General features: G+C 34.9%; 1 protein-coding gene across 4 annotated transcripts; it reads left to right on the forward strand.

Moving 5' to 3' along the window:
• The first annotated feature begins 281 nt into the window (after window positions 1-281).
• Window positions 282-19,475, forward strand: LOC145672870 (uncharacterized). 4 transcript variants are annotated; one of them, XM_081742042.1, is made up of 3 exons: window positions 282-385; window positions 8,045-8,526; window positions 16,318-19,475. In XM_081742042.1, the coding sequence occupies exons 2-3, from the start codon at window positions 8,147-8,149 to the stop codon at window positions 17,279-17,281; spliced, it is 1,344 nt and encodes a 447-aa protein (XP_081598168.1). In that variant the 5' UTR covers window positions 282-385; window positions 8,045-8,146; the 3' UTR covers window positions 17,282-19,475. The 4 variants fall into 4 exon arrangements, with proteins under 4 accessions (XP_081598168.1, XP_081598171.1, XP_081598170.1 ...); XM_081742045.1 differs by lacking the exon at window positions 16,318-19,475 and adding an exon at window positions 10,359-13,999; XM_081742044.1 differs by having other exon boundaries at window positions 327-385; window positions 8,135-8,526.
• The last annotated feature ends 1,030 nt before the right edge of the window (window positions 19,476-20,505 follow it).

The following is a 20,505-nucleotide window of genomic DNA, read 5'->3' on the forward strand; positions in this document are numbered from 1 at the left end:
CCATTTACATATTACAAAACATTCATACAATGACAAGAGCAACGTACTCCAACGTACAAGTTGGAGACGACGAATTGGAGGATGAATTAGCTCCATTACTGAATTAGTGGTAAGTACTTCTGTGCTTTAATTTTTTAGTGCATAGATTGGAATTAATTAAAATATGCAGGTTTTTCAGGTGTAGCGGGATTTTTAGCTATATTTGTAGATCGCGATATTTTTTGGTGAAATTCTGGCGGTTTTGGTTTTCAATTTAGCGGGATTTTGTGCAAACTCGTTGGCAACACTGTCCACAACTAACTGAGTGTTTTGTTTACTCTTTCTCTTCAAACCGCTCTGCTATGACAGTGTGCGAGAAAAATAATTAGTGTTTCTGAATATCTAGGTAGTAAGGCATAAAGTGTTTCTGTATAGAATTATAGAGTATTGGGTGCAGTTTTACTATATGGATCCGTCGATTGTAAAATGTACGGAAAAAGTTGGGGGAGTCGTTAATTTACCCATTTTATGTCGAGAATAGAACCAAACAAACCCCTGCGGGGCTTATAACCCGTTCCTACTCCTACTGCTGCCCCCACTCCTACTCGTGCAGTTTTACTACACGGATTCATAGTATAAGTAGTAGTTGAAGTAGGGGTAGCAGTAAGAGTAGAAACGGGTTAGAAAGCCTCGCAAGGGTTCGTTGGGTTCTGTTCTCGATATAAAATGGGCAAATTTTTGTGGGCGTTGTACAATCTATGGATCCGTATAGTAAAACTGCACGGAATATTCTTTGTTGTTAACATTGTGGTATTTTAGTTGATGTCTTACTACTAGTTATTCACTTGAGGTTTGTGCCACAGAGTAGGTGTAACATAACTCTTAAATTAGCTGAGGGTAGGGAAGGTTAGTTTAGACCGGTCTTTGTACTGTAATTCAGGTGAGGCTAGATTTCATTAGTTTAGTTTCGGTTAGGTTCATTATTTCTGGACTTTCTGACAGCACTCATTACATTTACCTTACATACTGAGTAAGCGGAAATTTCAGTTTTTTTATGTGTCTTATGTAGGACTACTTGGTTTTCTGTCATCTTTATACCGGTATTCGTAACGGACGATGATAGACAAAATTAAATTTAATAAAAGTTAATAATGACAAAGGTATTGTGGATATAGCATGGTTGCGTGTTAGATACCTATATTTAATGCATACTTCCAGTATAATAGTCTCTACTACTCAATTTTCTTTCAACTTGAATTCCGTTTTAATTATGTATGTTTCTTACCTTTCTTTCCGTCCAGTTTTACAATAGGCTATCGAATAATAATAATAATAATAATAAAATATTTAAACTTTTCACTTGAAATGATTCCCTAAGAAATGTACTCATATTTCTGTGGCGTATGATAAAATATTGCGTACATACTAATAACTTGCGTGCAAACTGTCGTGGAGATTGAGAATAGACAGTTAAAATGAAAAAAAAAAACTTTTTGTTGCACGTAATTCCGTAAGACATTCTGCAGTGTTATTTCCGTAGTGCGTGCCTAGATAATTGTGTACAGATTCATAATTTGCGTAAAAATTATGCGACTTTATGCAGGTATAATTACGCGTCCGGAAAATGCTATAAAAAACTATTATAGAAGAGACCCTGAACAGTGCAACAGACACTAATCAATCTGTGGTAAGTTGTCCCTGGTATGTATGACTTCTGAGTTAAGAGACCGGTGCCGGCAGCCTGTCCTATTTTGGGGGCATTAATTTCTAAAATCTATTCAAGAAATACGTTAAGCTAATTGGTTTCAGAATTTGTTGGTGTAAGTAATCAATATAAAGTGGAATCTCACTTCTCATATATATATATATATATATATATATATATATATATATATATATATATATATATATATATATTATGTAGAAATATGAAATTCAAAGTGTGCTACCTACCATATAGTACTCTAAGTCAGACGTAATGAAGTCAAATGCTATAGTATGGATTTGCAAAACTGTGCCACACGGAAGTTATGTTTCTTTGCCATATGAAGTGTTTTTGTACTGTCATCGTTTATGCATGTACCTACCGTCGCTGACGCGTCTGCTATATGCGTAGATGTCCCGCGGTAACATCACAGACACTCGTGCTGGGCTTATCCAGGCCCAGTTACATAGCATTTGTACTTTTAAGTTGCCAACTAGGACAATTTGTTGGTGTTTCTGTTTGTTCAATTTTTCTACTCAATCGTAAGTAATTCAACTCCTCCCATAAGAAACACCTTGTAAGGCAGTAAGATTGCCTTTCGTATTAAGAGCAGTTTATATCGGCGACGGAGGGTATGTGCAGATTCAAGAATAATGGAAGAAATACTTTATATCTTAGAAAACAGCGCCCTTGTAAAAGTTAGATGGTTTGAGGTGGTTTCACACTCATATCATGGCAGTCTTAAACATAAAATGCACGTTGCTTCTTGCAGAAACACTCCCTCGGATGTAATGAATGGGTTATACAATTGTCTTTCAAGTCACTCATTTGTTTTAGCCATAATATAGGACTTATCACGTTTAGATGCTTGTGACAGTAAGATAGTGGTTTCCTAAATTGTGCATACTTACTCAGCCAGTTGAAATAAAAGACTAAAGAAACCCGTCCTCGTTCATATGAAGTCATTTTAACCGTGAAATTATCTTTTATATGACTGTCTATTTGTAATCTGGATCCAAACAGTGCTATAAAAAAGATAATTCATTCAGAACTAAGCATATGCCAATGCAGGTCTAGTTTAAGAACACTATATTTTGCAACATTTATAAGAAGAATTGGGCACACGGCATGTAAAGACAATTCTAAGGAAGAAATTTCTGCAGGTAGCTGATTTAAATAGTAATTAAGACAGCTGTATTTTATGTTTGCAGGTGTAGAATTACTAACGTAAATCCATTACAACTGCTATCGACAATTGAAATATGTAAGTGGGTGATTCCACGAAAAAGGGAAATTTTCTGTCACGGGCATTTCTTCAAACTACTACTAGAAAGAATCACCTCATTTTTATTTTGTTTGGTAGTAACCGTCACAAAGTAGGTATGCCATGTATAACAGTTTGCAAATATAACACGAAACATACGTAAAAAATTAATTATTACCCAATTTCTCAACACCGTGGGCTGTCACAGACTACAGTTGACTGATTTTAATCAATAAATTACAACTGAAGTCGCAAATCAAATATCATTTAATGGTAATTAAATGGAAGAGAACACTTCAATGTTTCGGTTTTGTGGAAAGTAAATCTTTATAACGATTATTTTGGAAAGCTTGACTATGCTTCGTTTCTGTCACCTCTATTTCGTCTCAACTCCATGGCAATAGAAAAAATTATCATTGCTCTCAACAGATAGCATGGTCGTCCACATTGGCAACACCCACAAGAAGACAAGGCAGACATGTTTGACTGAAGAACAGAAAAAGTTGTGTGCATGTGTTAAAAGCTATAGGAAAAATATTTTTGTGTGTGGAAAGCAGGTGCGTATATTAATTGATTCTCAACACCATGGTATTTATTACTGAATGTATTTGTATGGTATATACCTTCTTTCCCTTGAGGAACCTACGCCTTAACGTAGAAAATTCCTACACAATTACTCACATGTACTGGTTAAAAAGTGGGCCGGTAAAAATAAATTATATTCGATTTTCTCAACTCCATGGTTCTCAACTCCATGTCCATCTGAAAACTAAGGAATCCACGGTGTTGAGACAAGTCACGGAGTTGATAATCCTGTAGTGTTTGTTACGCTCATGCTCTTCCAAATATTTGTTCTTTCAATATATTGATAGGAATAAAGCTCGTTTATGGTCTAGTGACTGGTATGCTCGCCTTTCGTGCGTGGTTCTGGGTTTGTTTCCCGGTGGAAGCTCAAAAATTAATGGTGTTTACTTCGCACAGTAAGGCAATTAAAAAACTCATTTGAGTAGAGATGTACTGAAACCTGATCGCGCAGACCATCGCAACGGTCGTAGGAGCCGACACGCTGACCACGTGTCATTCACACTCAAAGACCGGCTGGTGGGTCCTAACCCATTTAAGGAGTGTTTTGCGGAAGTTCAGATTTGGGGCTGTCAGGTAGCAGGAGGTAAAACTTCAGTCAAGTCAAGATGGATGGTATCTGTTTTTAACCTATTGACGTCTGAATCTTATGATCAACTAATTGTTTTCTTTTCAGAGATTGTCGAAGAGTCTGAGGGCAATATACGGACAGTCACTTTTATGACGCGGATCGGGAGGAATTTCTCCTGGCCTACTAAACCTGACGTTTAAAAAGCGTTGGCAGTTGTCATTCTGCGTGCCCTTCCCTGTTTCCTCAAGACATTTCCTTCATTGGAGTGGAGAAAACAGAAATGATGAGTGCCTTACACTGTCATTTAGTGTGCATTATACAGGGCGTTTCAAAACAATAGCGACAACGTTTGGGAGGTGATTCCTAACACCAAGATAAGATAAAAAGTATAGGCCAATCAGGGTGCACAAATGCTTCCTTTCGCAGTTATAGGCTGCCGAAAACATGAAAAAAAATTAACTTTGAAGGTCCATAGCATAAAACTATGGAACCTACCGTAGTCGGGTCAGACTTCACTTAGGAATTAGTATGTGCGCTATCCAAATATCCATGTTTCAGAATCTTGCGGTACTTCCAAAACAACTTTTATAGAAGTAGTTGGTGAGTACTTCAGATTATACGCCCGTAACCAAACTCCCTCTATAAAAATTGCTTCGTGAGTACCTCAGGATTCTGAAACATATTTTTGGATAGTGCACATATTAGTTCCTAAGTGAAGTCGTGACCCGTCTACGGCAGATCTCATAGTTTTGGAGCTATGGATCTTTAAAGTTCATTTTTTTCATGTTTTCGGCAGCCTATAACTCCGAAAGGAAGCATTTGTGCACCCAGTTGTCTATACTTTTCGTCTTATCTTGGTGTCAGATATCAGCTCCCAAACGATGTGTGTATTGTTTTGAAACACCTTGTATATATACCAAATATACGGTACCAATACACTTACCAAATGTTGAAAAAGTATTGCACTTTCGACGTGTGGACTTGATCACACAGAGAAGGCAAACGGTTTACATAAGCTCGGAAAACAAATGAAGTAGACAATAGACAGGTTTAGTGACTACTTCGTCTGCTTCGTAAGCTTATGTAAAAAGTCTGTCCTCTCCATATGATAGTCAACATATTGAAAGTGCAATAATTTTTCAATATTCGATAAGTGTATGTGTATTTCTTTTTTTCTTATTTAAGTCACATATTCATATATATATATATATATATATATATATATATATATATATATATATATATATATATATATATATATATATATATATATATATACTCAATTTTGGAACCTTCATTAGATATATTTTCATATGCTTGCAGTATTTTCTGGAGTATTTTTGTATAACAAATTACGTGTCATCTAGTTTGTTAGAATTTTATTCAACATAAGGAGAATAATTCTAACTTACAAAAACTATTGGAAAATTATTTCAATTTTTATGTAAATTATAAGCTTAATAACTTATAAACCAAAACTTATCACCCAGATGTATCACGTTTCTCAACTCCACAGCAATTTTCAACTCCGTGTTAACTAATCTCAACTCCGTGACCTATGGTCTCAACTCCGTGGATGCTGAAAAGTTTATTATTTTTTATTTACTACACCAATAACGATTCAGCTCTTCTGAACACGTAATTAACATGTACTTAGTAGTAGTAAGTGCATGTGATATTTTTATTGAAATAGGCGACCATCAACGGAACAAAAATTTTCCAAGTGAAAATTTCCCTTTTTCGTGGAATCACCCAAGTGTGTGTGAAAGGGGATTATTAGATAATTTTTCCGGCGATGTAGTACATCTGAACAGTGCACAGTGGGTATATTTTATTTTACAAGCAGTGTTGTACTGAAAACGTTATAAATGCTATAGAAACTCGTATCGCTGCGAAACCTACCTATGAAAGGTAATTTTATGTGCGAGATACAATCTCTAACCTATATGTGAGCAAATTTTACTTCTGTTCGCTATGCGTATGTTATTCTGCTTTTACTCACTGATTGTGTAAAACATCTTTTACGTCATCAGCGTTCTACTGTTAAGAAGTTTGCTTTCACAAGGACATTGTTGTTTTATTCGTCCCTTTTTATGAACTGCATTATTTCATATTTTAATAATTATTTTTTACTGTGTGTTCAGTAATTTGTAAAAGTTATTAAGAGTATTCAAAATATATTGTTTCCCCCCTTTTTGGATGTTATTCGTACTTCTGCTTTTTTCACTTTGGATAGTTCGGCATACAAATACCCTTTTTTTGTGCTTTGGCATAGAAATTTTTATCTGTGTAAAGTTTCTTGAAAATTATTGAAAGCGAAAACGTTATCATTTTACGACTGTAGTGGGTATGGTAAAGAATTCAAATGATTGACTCAAATGAATGAGTGTCAAACAACGAAAGAATTGAACGTGAAAGGAAAACGAGTGAACCTTCAAGACATTTCGAAAAACACAACTTATGTCTTACCAAGAGATGAAACTGAACATTTTTAACTATATTCATATTGATCTTTAGAAGTTTCGTTTATCAGTTATATTTTATACAGCAACTGCACACTACTTGCAATTTAAAATAAAGCAAGGTTATTATTTTGTACAATGAGTTCCAAATCTAACAATCAGCAGAAAGTAAATTACTGATGTGAACATTCGCATATCGTATATGTTTCGTATGTATTTCTTCGAATATAAGGTGCACTTTTTGTCAGCTTTTTGACGTCCAAAATTCAGGTGCGCCTTGGATTCGATGTATATACTGCAATATACATATTTATTCATTGCACGTAGGTTACAATATAAAATCTACTGCAATCTTTAACACTGGTAGTTACAACTAATTTGCTTAAAATTAATTGTATTACAACAATGGCAGACTGCACAAGTATGATAATCGCTCGCGAACAATGAACATTTTTTTACTAATAAGATAAATGCTTATCAAAATAGGAATGTATTTGTACATAATTTCTGCGCCTTAGATTTGAAGCTTTTTAAAAATGAGTTTAAATTAGATGAAATTACAGGTGCGCCTTATATTCGAAGAATATATAATTTATAGCAAATCTAGAGTCTGTTATTAGAATTAGCATTAATAACACTTTCAACTTCAGTTCGTTTGTATTGCGTTTAAGAAAGATCTGAACTCATTTCTATGCTTAACAAATTCTGATACTAAATGACGCATTGTACTTGCCAGACCTCGTGACACCAACAGAACGTTATTTTTTTTATGTAATTCACATTAATCCTTTAGAAATTGGAAATGTATTCCCGCACTATTATGAAGAATAAATCGCTGAGAAACGTGAGTCTCAGCTGTACGAAATTAAGTATTTATTTTAATAAAGCAAATAAAGGTTGATACTATATTTTTGAATAAAAAGCGAAAGTGTATTAAAATCACATTTTCTTCAATGTAAAAACTGCCCTTGCATCTTTAGGAGTTTTATCCAATTCAAAAGTGAAGAAGGAAAGAGAGAACAGTTACATATACGCTCTTGGATATTGTGAAGTTGATTGTGCCATAAGCTGTAGGAAAGTAGACTTTTAAGTTTTTAGACCATTTGTCTGAAACATGAATTTGCTCCGCTGTTCAATACTGCTACAATTCTACCATTGTTGTATTAAAATAGAGTAAATAACCTCTGCTAATGTGGTTCATAGTCTTGCTATTGTCATCTGAAATACAGTGACTTCAGTATTATTAGAATGGCGCAAATGAATATAAGTTATCATAAAGTGAGTCATACTTTCTGTAAGCTTGTTTTATCATGTATACTTTGCCTCGGTAATGTGTTTTTTGGCTCTTTTATCATCGAGGCTAAGGGATCTCAGTTTCTAGTATTTACGTAATCAAAATCATTTTCAAAAAGTACTTAAATCTATCGTGTATTTAGCTCTTTTTTTTATAGTTTATAATGATTATAATATTTTTCTTGCAGAATTGTTCTCTAAAATAAGTGAAGAAGATCTCAAGTCCAGATTGTAATCAACTATTGAGAGAACTAATTAGTCTCGATTGATTGTTGCAGCATTTCTTCGAAATGGAACCAGAAAAGGGGGAGGTTGCATGGATTAAAATTGAGAAGGAAACAGAAGATGGGTTTTTTATTGAAGATTCCCAATATGAGATTTGTAATAGTAATCCCAATGAATCTGAAATTATGGATCCTTTCTCAGTATGTTCTGTGTCATTGGAATGCAAGAAGGAAGAAGAAAATGAAACAGAGACAGAAAACGTCATTGAACAGCGCATGTTGGGAGAAACTCCGATGCCTAGTTTTACAGTCACTTTTAAAAGCGAAGAACACGATGGAATATCAGAATCAACCAATCAAATATCTGGTATTATTGGGGATCGGACAGACGAAAACTTGAAAGAAACGAATTATATAGAAATAAATAGCAATCCTCAGAATCTCAGGTACGTTTAGATGCATATATATTTATTCAGAGTTATGATCTATGTATTTCTTCAAGATTTGCAGTAGCGGTTGCAATGTTGCAATATCAAAGGTGTGTAGGTACGCGCAAGTGTTCCCCTCCCCCAGCATTCTTGAGTCTTATCCAAGAAATATTCAGGAAATATGAAGAGGAAAGTCTTTTAAGTTATATTTGTGTATTATTGATTAAATTATTTCTCTAATATTAATTTAATATATAAGCTATTTCCTTTTCTTTTCAAACAACCACTATCAATGTACGTTTATACACTATTTATATACAAAACTTCTACACTCATGTTATTGAACACGAGATAAATCGAATATATAGTATGTGCTGTAAGCCATGAATGATGGCGTTAATCCGAAAAGAAGAAAAGAAAAGCAAGAAAATTACATGCACGCAGTTAAACATAATTCTTTAATTATATAAACTATGCATTATTTTAGAATGGAAGGTCTTTCTTCGATCTTTCGGGCTTCAAATTTTTCTATAACTTTATTGAAATCTGAAATGCTGCTCGCCAAGTTTCTCTGAATAGAAAGCATCGCTACCGCTAATATTTTCCGCTTTATTTTCTTTAGGGTCCAGAAACACCACTCTCCTCCGACAATATGCATTTTGTTAGCATTTCTTTGTATAAATATACGGAACAAAAAGTCCATTTTCAGGAACCACGTATTTTTTGTCTGTAAAGAAGCAGGAAATCTAAGATGTTTTCCTTTGAAAATGAATGAAAAAAAAATTAACATTCCAGCAAATTAGGCTAAAGAAGACAGATGAGTATTGGAAGTGAATGATTTCATATTAATTTATGCTCTCCGCCGGAAATCGAACACGGAATCATGTGCACGAAAGACACAGAGCTAGGAATTAGACCAGTAGTAAGACATTTGCTTCTTGGAGACTCGATTTACCCCCGCTCCCCCCCCAGAATAGGATTTTTTAAAAAATAAATCTATCCCAAGAATTTTCACCTTTGTATTATAAATGTTAAATAAAATCTATTGACTTCGAACGACCGCTCCCCAAACTTTCAGCCTGGATCCGTCCCTGCTACCACCAGACTTATATTTGTTCTTTGCGAGCTTATTTTTTGTGAATAACTTCTTTTTTCCACGCGTCTATATCTTCCTCACCCTATCAATTAAGTCAAGCGTTGCTAAGCGGAGGAATTCGTAACTATTACAGAAGCTGACCAGTTGCGGAAGAAAATGCAACCGTAAGGGTCCAATACGGGAAGATAGGAGCGTTGCAAGAATAAATCCACTTCCCCATGTTAAGAGATAGGAGCTCGCTGCCATATGCTCAATGTTACTGCTTCCAGTGGCAACGTTCGCTGCCACTGGAAAGGTAAATCTCTCTCTTTCTTTCCGTTTTTTAATTGACTTTTTTCAGAAATGCATCAATACTGTTTTGCGTTCAAGACCAAAGGTTTATTTTTTACTGATACACTACTTTAACACTTAAAAATATTTTTAGTATTAAAAAAATATCCGGTTGCACAACCATGCAACATATAGTACCAGCCGCCACTGAAGATTTGTAATATTTTTTTAACTGTTTATTTTTTCATTTACATTAAATTAGTCTCATGAAATCTCATGTAGTTGAATAAATACAAGAAAACAACCTAGTGCTTATTTTTAGGAGTTTTACTGTGTACTGAATGATGATATTTTACACTCACTTTTAAATTATAAAGTGAAATGAGCCGGAGAACAATAAATTTCACAAGAAATATGCTATTGAGAACATGGCTCGTGATGTGATATGCTTAATAAAAGTTTGTAATTTAATCATCAATTTCAGATGAAAGAAACAAGATTGTCTGGATTCACAAAATATTCCGCGATCTACTACTATGCTGCAGAAGATTATTTACGAGACTTCAAAATATACTCGAACATACGACGTGTTTCTCATGAAGTACTGATACAGCTCGAATACCACAAACCTCTAGTCATAGTCTTTATCCGTAAAGGTACTTCCCAACGCATACATTCTGAGATTTGTCGAAATATGAATTTATTTAAACTAATTTGAATAGTTTTTAAATACCTCTCATATCAGTGAGGGAAGTCAGTAGTTTTGTGTATTATGTTCATTAGTTTACTTCATGCACTTTAGCAGGATATTGAGTTTAAATATTTGATGGCATTTTTTAATAACAATTAATATAATACAATGTTGTTTATTTAACTCATGGAAAGACATTCCCATTGATCTAGTCTTTGATCCTTTGGTACAGAAATCTCGTGATCGATTCCCGATGCGAGAACATTGAATCATTAGGTTGGTTTGGTTGCCGAGAGTAATATTTATTTTAACGATTGCTGTATGTCAGCGATTGGAGTTCATTGACACAACGTTGATTTCATTTTATTATATTTCTTATTAATTTGTTCGAATGCTTTCCAATTATTCTAAATATTATATTTCTACTGTTATCTCGTTACCTTGGCTTGTGATCAGCGTTCGAACACTTATTTTCTTCGAATTCCGCTGTTAATCTTAGATTTTTTGTTCCAGATGTTATATCTATTGTAATTTTCTCTTGAGACTGGTACTATGTACTATCCATGGACTATTTTGTGCACACATAGTGATAGGTTCATTCCATACAGAGTGTTTTGAGTTAAAAGTTTAAGTGCTTATGAATCACAAATGCTTGGGCATAACATAAAATTAGATAGGAAATTACTGTATCAAAGGTCATATCGAATGGAGCATTTTTTCTTTCTACCCCATATGGCTCGGGCGAGAGTGTTGCTCGGAAATGTTCAATTTCGAGGTAATTGTATGTCATGTGATGCATCGTTATAGAAATGATGGGAAACAAACCTTTGTGAAGAAGGGTATTTATTTAAGGCAATGTTTTCATAATAGCCCATTTAACTGTGAGTTCCTGCACATGTGTAGTTGATATAACATGATACCGATGAAAGTACTGCTGAGTAGTTTTACCGATATTTCCAAACTTTCATGAGCATGTAAAAGGTTCGGCGTTGTTATTTAACATTTCATGCACTGCAATAATAATTACACTACATTCTTCAGGGTACCTCTGCTTTTCCATTGCATATGATATTCGTACACTTTGTTAAAGACTAATTACTTTATGTTTTAATTTGTTTGTAATGCGTAATAACAGCTGCAATTTGGGAATGTTCGTTCTAACTCAAGAGACACTGATGACCACATTAAATGCATATCATGTATGTGTTCGGCTAGTGTATTGACATTTCTGGGAAAAGAAAAGATCCTACTCAGGCGTAGTTACAAGTTATAAAGTGAAGCATATTTTATATTTTTGTACATAAGTTGAGACGGGGATATCCGTAATAATGAAAGAGGCAAAGTGTAGTGTAGTTATTGGTGCGTTGGCCACGAGGTTGTCTACCAACGTCTAAGCGTTTAACATGATCATGGTGCATGTCGACGAAATTATAGCGAAGAAGTGTGTCTTAAATGATGTTCCGTACAAACAACCTTTCGTTACAAACGTTAATTGTTTTCACTTGATTTTTCAATAATAAAACAGGTATCATAATTTGCCATTTGAAATTTTCAGTTGATTATACGATAAAGATTCCTGTTAGGGTCCTCCGAGAATTTCCTATCTCACGTTTCCTTCCATCATTTTATCTCCAGGCTTTTGTGATTTATAAACACTGAACATTTTATCTTAAAACCATACAAACTTAATGTAAAGGTGATAAATATGAAACTGTAAAGTTGCTGTATATCATCTTCAGTTTTTAACTAAAGGATCTGGTTTTAATGAGTTTCTGATAAATAACGATTTAAACACAATAATATGACATCTGTGTAGTTTTTATGTGACAGCAAATACAAAGATATTATGTGAAATTGTTTTTGAATATATTTACCTAGATAAATACGAAATGGAATATACATAATTTATTATTTTTGAATCTGTCACTGTAATTGAATGTAAATATTCAATTCGAATCTTTCATTGCTATTTATTAGTATCAGATAGGTTGGACTTATTATATTATAATGTTAGTATTCCGTTACTTCACCCGATAATTGTTTAACGGAAGCGATAGATAGGATTGAACAATTATATCGGCCGACTTTATTCATAGAATAAATCTGTTACCATTTGAACGGGTATAACGGGAAGTTAAATACGTTTGTTAGTCTACAGCTTAATTCTTGAACAAAAGCGAATTTTTTATTTCATTTGATTTTGAATTTAGCGTCCCGTAGAGCAGCGAGATATATGAACCCTAAACCTACAAGTTAACATGGGATCCGATCCACATGAGTTCCCAGCGGAAATCGAACCCGGGTACACCACGCCAACTGCGTGTACTTTAACCGCTTAGGCACGAGGAAGCTCAAAAGCAAATTCTTGAATTCTCTTTGTTACAGTAAATGGCTAGGTCGATCATCACAGCCAAGTTCATTCATGCAGTTAATGCGTTTACATCTTCAGCAACATGTAAAGGTTCCTTCAACGATATCTATCCATATTCAGTTTTCTACTATAAAAACAGCCAGAAGAATATAAGTTACACATGACGCTGCTCGTTGGGAGCAGGCAGCCACCAGTGGTTGACATCTACCGGATGGAATTAAATCTTCTAGTACAGTGTTCCTCAGAGTGTGGGTGGCAGGCCATTTATTTGGTGGGTCGCGAGTTTTTCCTCGTAATTGTGAAAATGTTATTTTGGTGCAGAAACATATATTGTAAAGTGCCATTCAGAAAATGAAAATTGAAAGCGTTTGTTAGTGAGGTGAAGTGTAAGTGGTTGCTCAGAGCCTTGCCCTGTTGTACACAGGGTTCACACACTGCCTGGAATACCTGAAAATCTTGGAAATCTCGGGGAAATTGATTTTGGGTGAAAAAATCCTGAATAATTCAGTTAAATCGACCATATCTAGTACAGAACCTGGAGATATAAGGGAAATTAAGTTCAATATTTTTGTATATTTTTAAAGTATTCCAGAATGAAACAAATTTTTCAATATTTTAAATGTTATTTTTTTTTCTTGTGCCTCAAGATTTAATTGCAATCGTTCATTGGGGTGAAGGGTGGCCATTCTTAAATATATAAATATATTATTCTTAAGATTTATATGTTATCTTATTGTTAGTGTCTTCCGCTAGACCTGAAAATTTGAAAAATGAATACCTGGAAAACCTGTATAATTCAGGGAAATTGGGTTCAATATTTTTTTACGAACCCTGTACAGTCAGTAGGGATGCTGGGTTAGGATGAAAATAAAATGAGTGAGTCAAAATCGAATTTAATTGGTTTGATATACCACCATTGAATGACAATGTGTATTTGAATAAAAGCAGGTGGATCACATAGTACTTTTTAATATTTAATGCGGGTCAAGGTAACAAGTTCTAGTGTATGTGATGTATTTTACTTTCTATCAGTGGTTATTGTAATATATTATGTTTTTAGTTTGTCAAGTATGTAATTAGGTAGTATATTTTTCAAATAAAGTGGGTAATATTACTATCTGAATAGTTTTCCATTTAACTTTAAAAAAAAATTGTTGCCTTGATGCGGGAGACGTTTGGCGTAATCATAGCGGAAAGCGTTATTAAAGATGGTGATACAGTTTCGGTCGGCTTCCAATAGTGATACAAGTGATCATACTGTCCGCTGGGAGATCGCCCCCTTGGTTTTCTTCGTCGAGCAGCAGTTCAAAGCCACTTATCACAGCCGTAATGCGATGTGTCGTTTACTGTGGTGCAAAGAACGCTAACATTGGACTCTCGAAGAATGGAAATTCGTTCTTTGGAGTGATGAATCCCTCTACTAAATATGATGATCGGATAAACGTTTGTGGTGTATACACGGAAAACGTTGTTTACAGGAATGTATCGTACCCGCAGTCAAATTCGGCGGAGGTAGCATAAGTCATGTGGTCCTGGTCTTGGTCGTTGTATTTTAATTCAGGGAAACATGAATGCCGAAGCTTACCTGATAATTCTGTGCTACTGACATTATGGGCTCACTTCGGTATTGGGTTATACCTACTGCAACACGGCAGTAATCCATGACATAAACATGCATTATAAACACATGGTTCGAGAACAAGGGTGCAGAAGAACTTTATTGGCTAAACTAAATTACAGTTCTCAATCTCTTTGAACTTTTTTGGGATGGGTTTGAGCCCCGCTTGAGAGCGAGGCCATGCCACCCTTTGGCTGGCTGATTGCCGCCTTACAGATTTAGTGGACCAAGATTCCCATCAATACATATCGCAAATTGGTGGAAAGTCTTCGTCGAAGTTTTCCGGTTGTCATTGTGGCAAATGGTGACCCAATAAAATACCAATATGGTGTTGAGAGATTGGATTAACGTACCGGGATGAGTGTCCGGTGACGAATGGCAACATATCTTACTTCACTATATAATTAATTTAGATTGCTGTCCATACGTATTAGCATAGCGTTTCGTAATAATTCATTTGCAACTTTTTCTTTAGTTAATCTTGTTTACTTACTTTTTTGTCAACTGTTACAATAATAATTTTCTGCTTACGTTAATATTTTATTTAGTTCTGCTGGACAATTAACTTGCATTGTTTCTACTTTATTATTTTACTTGTTTTCAGGTTCTCGGATTCCTCCGTTAGGTAGGCTCTGGAAGCGTTTCTTTCACGTTTCTCAATGTTTGTCTTCCTTCTTCAATTCTTAATATTTTGTTTCTCACGATATCTATAGGTTACGTGGCCCCGCGTAACGTAGTTAGCAACGCTCTCGTCTTCGGTGCGAGCAGTCCCGGGTTCGATTCCTGGTGGGGCATTTGATCGATAAAGTGTAACACGCTTTATCAGGCCAACCATCCTGAATGAGAAGTTTTCCTTATTCCACGCAAATGCTGGATTGGTACCTAACATATAGGTCCCAGGTCGCTTCTTACCTTCCATTTCACCGGATTTTGTGCTCGTCGTGGGACGTCATCCCTCAAAACGTGAGAGGCGCACATGGCTTTTGATGCCGAAAACCCGGAAATCTAAAATCCTTCGACTTTACTCTTCGGTTTCCTTTTTTTTTAATCTTCGGTGGGGACATGAAAAAGGCATTTTTTTTTTGCAAAGATGTCTGCAGTCCCGTCGGGTTTACTACGAAGGATCTTATCTGCGAAAATCTCAGATATATGGTGTTCATATATAAAGAAAAAGTATAATTAGCTTTATTGTGATTTTTTCTGTCTAGAAAACGCAAATGATATATTATCAACCGATACTTTTGAGTTTTATATTATTACTGATTCTTTTTAATTACTTGGAATGCAATCATGAGTATAACGAGAGACACTCGGCATATAGCTTACAAGTTGCTGCGCTGTGTAATGCAACAATGACAATCTTGGGCAAGGTAGTTACAGCCTTGTTTTTCTGTTGAATTAAAACTAATGAAATATGTCTTTTAGGTGTTCGGTAACGTTATTTCAATTTGCATTTTTTGATTTATTTGAATTTCTTAGTTTCCATAATCATACTCTTTTCAGAAACAGAGGGGGCCGCGGTGGCTCAGTGGTAGAGCGTTCACCTCTGGTGCTTGGGGTCCCGGGTTCGATCCCCGCCCCCGCCAAGTGGACTGTGTGGTGGACAAACACCGTGTGCGTGGGTTTTCTCTGGGTTCTCCCGTTTCCTCCCACTTTCTTCATTCCACCATTTCATTCATTACTCATCATCACCGTCTCCTTTAGCCTAACCGGCATAACCGTGGGACGTAAAACTCAAAGATTTCATTTCATTTTCTTTTCAGAAACAGAAATACGATGATTTTCCACGATGAACGAGAACCTTACATGTACCAGGAATTTCGGATGGGATTTACTGAGAGAACAGATTTGAAAACATGCATGTTAACACACTCTACGGAGATACTTTATACATGTCAGCAGTGTGGATGCGGATTTAGTAGCAAAGACAATTTCGAAGCACACATTTTATCACATAGCGGTGAGAAGCATTATTTTTGTAACGAGTGTGGCAAGGGATCTGATAATAAAACGTCTTTAAGACGACATGTGCAAATACATTACTACGACAAAAAATATGTATGCCAGGAGTGTGGAAGCAGATTTAATCTTGCATCCGATATGAAGAAACACATGCTAACTCATACTGGTGTAAAACCTCATATGTGTCAGATATGTGGGAAGGGGTTTAGGGAAAGAAGTAATTTGAAAACTCATATTCTAACACACACTACTGAGAAGCCTCATCTGTGTCCCGTGTGTATGAAAGGATTTAAAGATAAATCAAATTTAAGAGTTCACTTGCTCTCTCATAATGGCGAGAAACGCTTTATTTGTCAGGAGTGTGGGAAGAGATTTAGTAGGAAAATCGGTATGAAAATTCATATGCGGACACATACTGGAGAGAAACCTCATACTTGTCAAAGTTGCGGCAGACAGTTCAGCAATATTTCAAATTTGAAAAGTCATATGCTTACACATTCTGGTGAGAAACCTCATATATGTCAGGAATGTGGAAAGGAGTTTAGTCGCAGAGACCATCTCAAAACTCACATTCTAGTACACACTGGAGGTAAGCCTTATATCTGCCTACAGTGTGGGAAGGGATTTAGTGTGAATTGCAATTTGAAAACTCATATGCTGACTCATACAGGTGAGAAACCTCATACGTGTGAGGAATGTGGAAGGAAATTTAGTAAAAAAGTTCACATGAAAACACACATGCTGATACATAAAAGGAAGCTTTAACTGCGTTTGTATTATGTTTAGTTAATCTTTCAGGAAAGCAAAGCTAATCGATAAATTTTCTAAAAAATGTTAGTACCAAATTATTTGATCAGAAAGAATTTATGACAAGAACAGGTTCGTGTGTGAGAGATTAGCAATCAATATGGAATTTAATTTTCCGTTTCGGAAACCTCATATTAGCCCCATGTGAGAATCTCATACCTGCAAAAATCTTGAAGTACCTGCAAATTGAAATCTTCCTGCTTTGTAGGACTTGTTGATTTAAATGAATTAAAATTTAGGTAGAAAGGAAAAGTCTAACAAAAACTACACATGGTGTTTGTACTTCACTAAGACCATTTGACGGTGGTTTGAATTGAACCAGAAATGACCATTACACCAATGAACCACTGCGATTAGCAAACTATATGTTTAGACATGTACATATGTATAGGAATTGTGTAAGTGGTGTAGTCAAATATTTTTTGTAGTTAGATGTTTGAAACATATCCCTACTTATTTTTCATTAGCGTGGCCAGAATTCAAATGTAAAATAAGTATGTGTTTTAAAAGTTTATTACAATACTTTGTTTCGTCTGTTATTATCCAGTACGTGGTGGAAAATGAGTGCCGATATGTCGAAATGTTCTCGCGATAATCACATTTTAATAGCGGTACGGAAAGGTTTTGTTTTCTGGTATTGCACTTTTGAAAATTTCATTCAATGAACTTATCGTATGTTATTGTACCTAATAATATCATACACAATTCTAAGATTGCAGATATAACGTGGAACTCAGTTTCTTGCAGAATACATAATTCGTTTGCGTGCGTGTGTTGATTATAGTTTCCATGGTGTAGTAGTATTTGTCAAGTATGTTAAAAATAGAAATTGCGTACAGAGTACCTTCCAAGTTATGCTCAGTAGATTTTCTGACGAGTGTACTCGTCGAAATTAGCATAATGTATTCCTAATATTAGTAATAGTAAATTTCCTTGAGTGGGACAAGAAATAGAAACCAAAGTATCTTATAACTATTCTAGCCAAATTCCACTTAAGATAAAAATTTCAGCTGCTGCAGGTAGAACATCCTTTGCCAAATTATTCCGGTCCCTCATATGACAACTGTAATCTCATCCTTTAGGTTCTGAGGTCACTTTTGCAAAGTTAGTTACAAAGTAATTAACAATAAAGTAATATAATTGCAAAAGGGCAGAAGTCTGAGGGTATTTTAATTATTTTCTTTCTTTGTGATTGATTTGGTGCAACTGATGGTTCAATATTAAGTGTAAAAATATACCGTGATTGTGTAATCTTCAATAATTTCCTGAAGACATCCAAATAAATATATGAACTAAATACTAAGTTCATATGTACAGAAGTTTAAATGACTAATTGATATTCCTGCACATGTGGAAAGTGCTATACCTATATTAAATGGCAATTTCATGTCTATTTTGGTGATGCGAAAATCTTCGTCGAAATCTTTCTCAATTTTAGATCGACGCCTTTAAGAGATTAGTATAGTCATATATATACTATTTGCTTAATGAATTTATGTAATCTTTTCTTCCCTTAGTAGTAGTCACTTTTCCCTCAAATAATCACGAGCAAGTGAAAGTTTTATAATTCTTAGTCTGCACAACTAAGTGACTACTATGAATTTCTAGTGACTACTATGAATTTCTCTGTATATTTTAATTTGAATGTATTTGTCTTCTGATAGATTTTTGAAATGGACGCTTCGAATTTCCAAACTCATACTTTTTTTATCTTGTATATGTAAACTTTCAGCAATTTATAGAAAATGTCTAAAGTTTGTTTGTAACCTCATTTCGAGTAGTGGTGGTCCAAAATTTAGCAATTGACCTTTCAAAACTTATCATGAATACATTTAAATTTAGGCAACTTGGTTGCAGTAGTTTATATATTTAAATTTAGTTCATAAACCTGTGTTTTCGTTGAGTCCCTATCAAGTTTTTTAATACATGTCGGCATAGAACATCAAACGATTTAAGTTATTTGGAATAGTTTTTTAATCCGAATTTAATTTTAATTGATGCATATCTGCAAGAAGGAATTTTCGACATTAGATACCTAATTTTTAAAATGCCTTTGTTATTTTTTAAAACAGTTAATTAATTTTTAACTTCACTATATCACAAATTTTAATAGCTTACCTTAAAATCCTGCAATATTAATTGCCTTGGTTTAGGTTAAAAATATGACAAAGGTGAACTTTCAGTTTAGCTGTTTAGTATAATTTAAAATCTTGCATGTACAGTATGTACGAGCGTATACACTTAAAAAGACAGATTCGAGCGAGAGAAGTATACGTTGAGAAGGTGAGCAATATCTGTATTTAGTTTTTTCTCTGTGTAAATTTAAGAATATCGAAGGGGGGATTGCAGTCTTGTTTTTGGGAAAAGTTACTTTTATGTTTTCAACCCAAAGTTCTACAATTTTATAGATTCAGTAAATGAGTTTCAATTTCGAGGAGGACACGGTAGCTCCATGCACGATAGTAGAGCTCTAACCTCTGACAACTGAGGTCCATGATTCCATTCCACCTCACGCCGAGTGGGTTTGTAATAGACAAACACTGCGTATGTGGAGATTTCTCAAGGTTCTCACATTTTCTCAGTTTTATCAGTTCATTATTTATCTCATCAATACAATTTCCCTTCACTTCGGTGCATCACGTGGGACGTTCAACACGAAAAATATGGTCTATTAATAAATTGAATTTTGTTTTGCTTTATTGGTTGACGTGGTTATATAGTATATCTTGGACCGAAATTTTGACTAATAATTAATTTTTTAAATTTTACTGTGTGGTCTTCACACTGCCAGGTGTCTCTCATGAGAGAGGTGCGTAACATCGAACTCTAAAAGCGCACGGAAATGTCCTTAGAATATAAATTTGTTATCCCGAAAGCAGTGGTATGGGCCATTCGTATGCAAAACAGCTGTTTTACCACGAGACACATTTGAATGAACACGTACGCAAGGTCTAAGAGAGAAACTTCGGTGATGTGAAGAAACGAAATATCGTTATAATAGGACCAAAAAAAATATATTGCAATGTCTGGACCGATTGCTATATCGCTGCTTAGTCTGAACAAAAAAACCTTTTCCACTGAACTGATAGCGTTGCCCAGATAGATATTCAACCCCCAAAGTGCAGGTATGGAATTTCAGTAATTCCACTAACCCTCTCCTTACCTCCATTCGCATTCAACTC

The sequence above is a fragment of the Thermobia domestica genome, chromosome 16 (assembly GCF_964235325.1).
Source record: "Thermobia domestica chromosome 16, izTheDome1.hap1.1, whole genome shotgun sequence".
Lineage (NCBI taxonomy): Eukaryota > Metazoa > Arthropoda > Insecta > Zygentoma > Lepismatidae > Thermobia > Thermobia domestica.

Excerpts from the sequence above, each read along its gene's own strand:
- LOC145672870 (XM_081742042.1), top strand. The coding sequence starts at position 8,147 with ATGGAACCAGAAAAGGGGGAGGTTGCATGGATTAAAATTGAGAAGGAA. Across the intron at positions 8,527-16,317 it reads AGCAATCCTCAGAATCTCAG|AAACAGAAATACGATGATTT; the intron begins GTACGTTTAGAT and ends TTTTCTTTTCAG.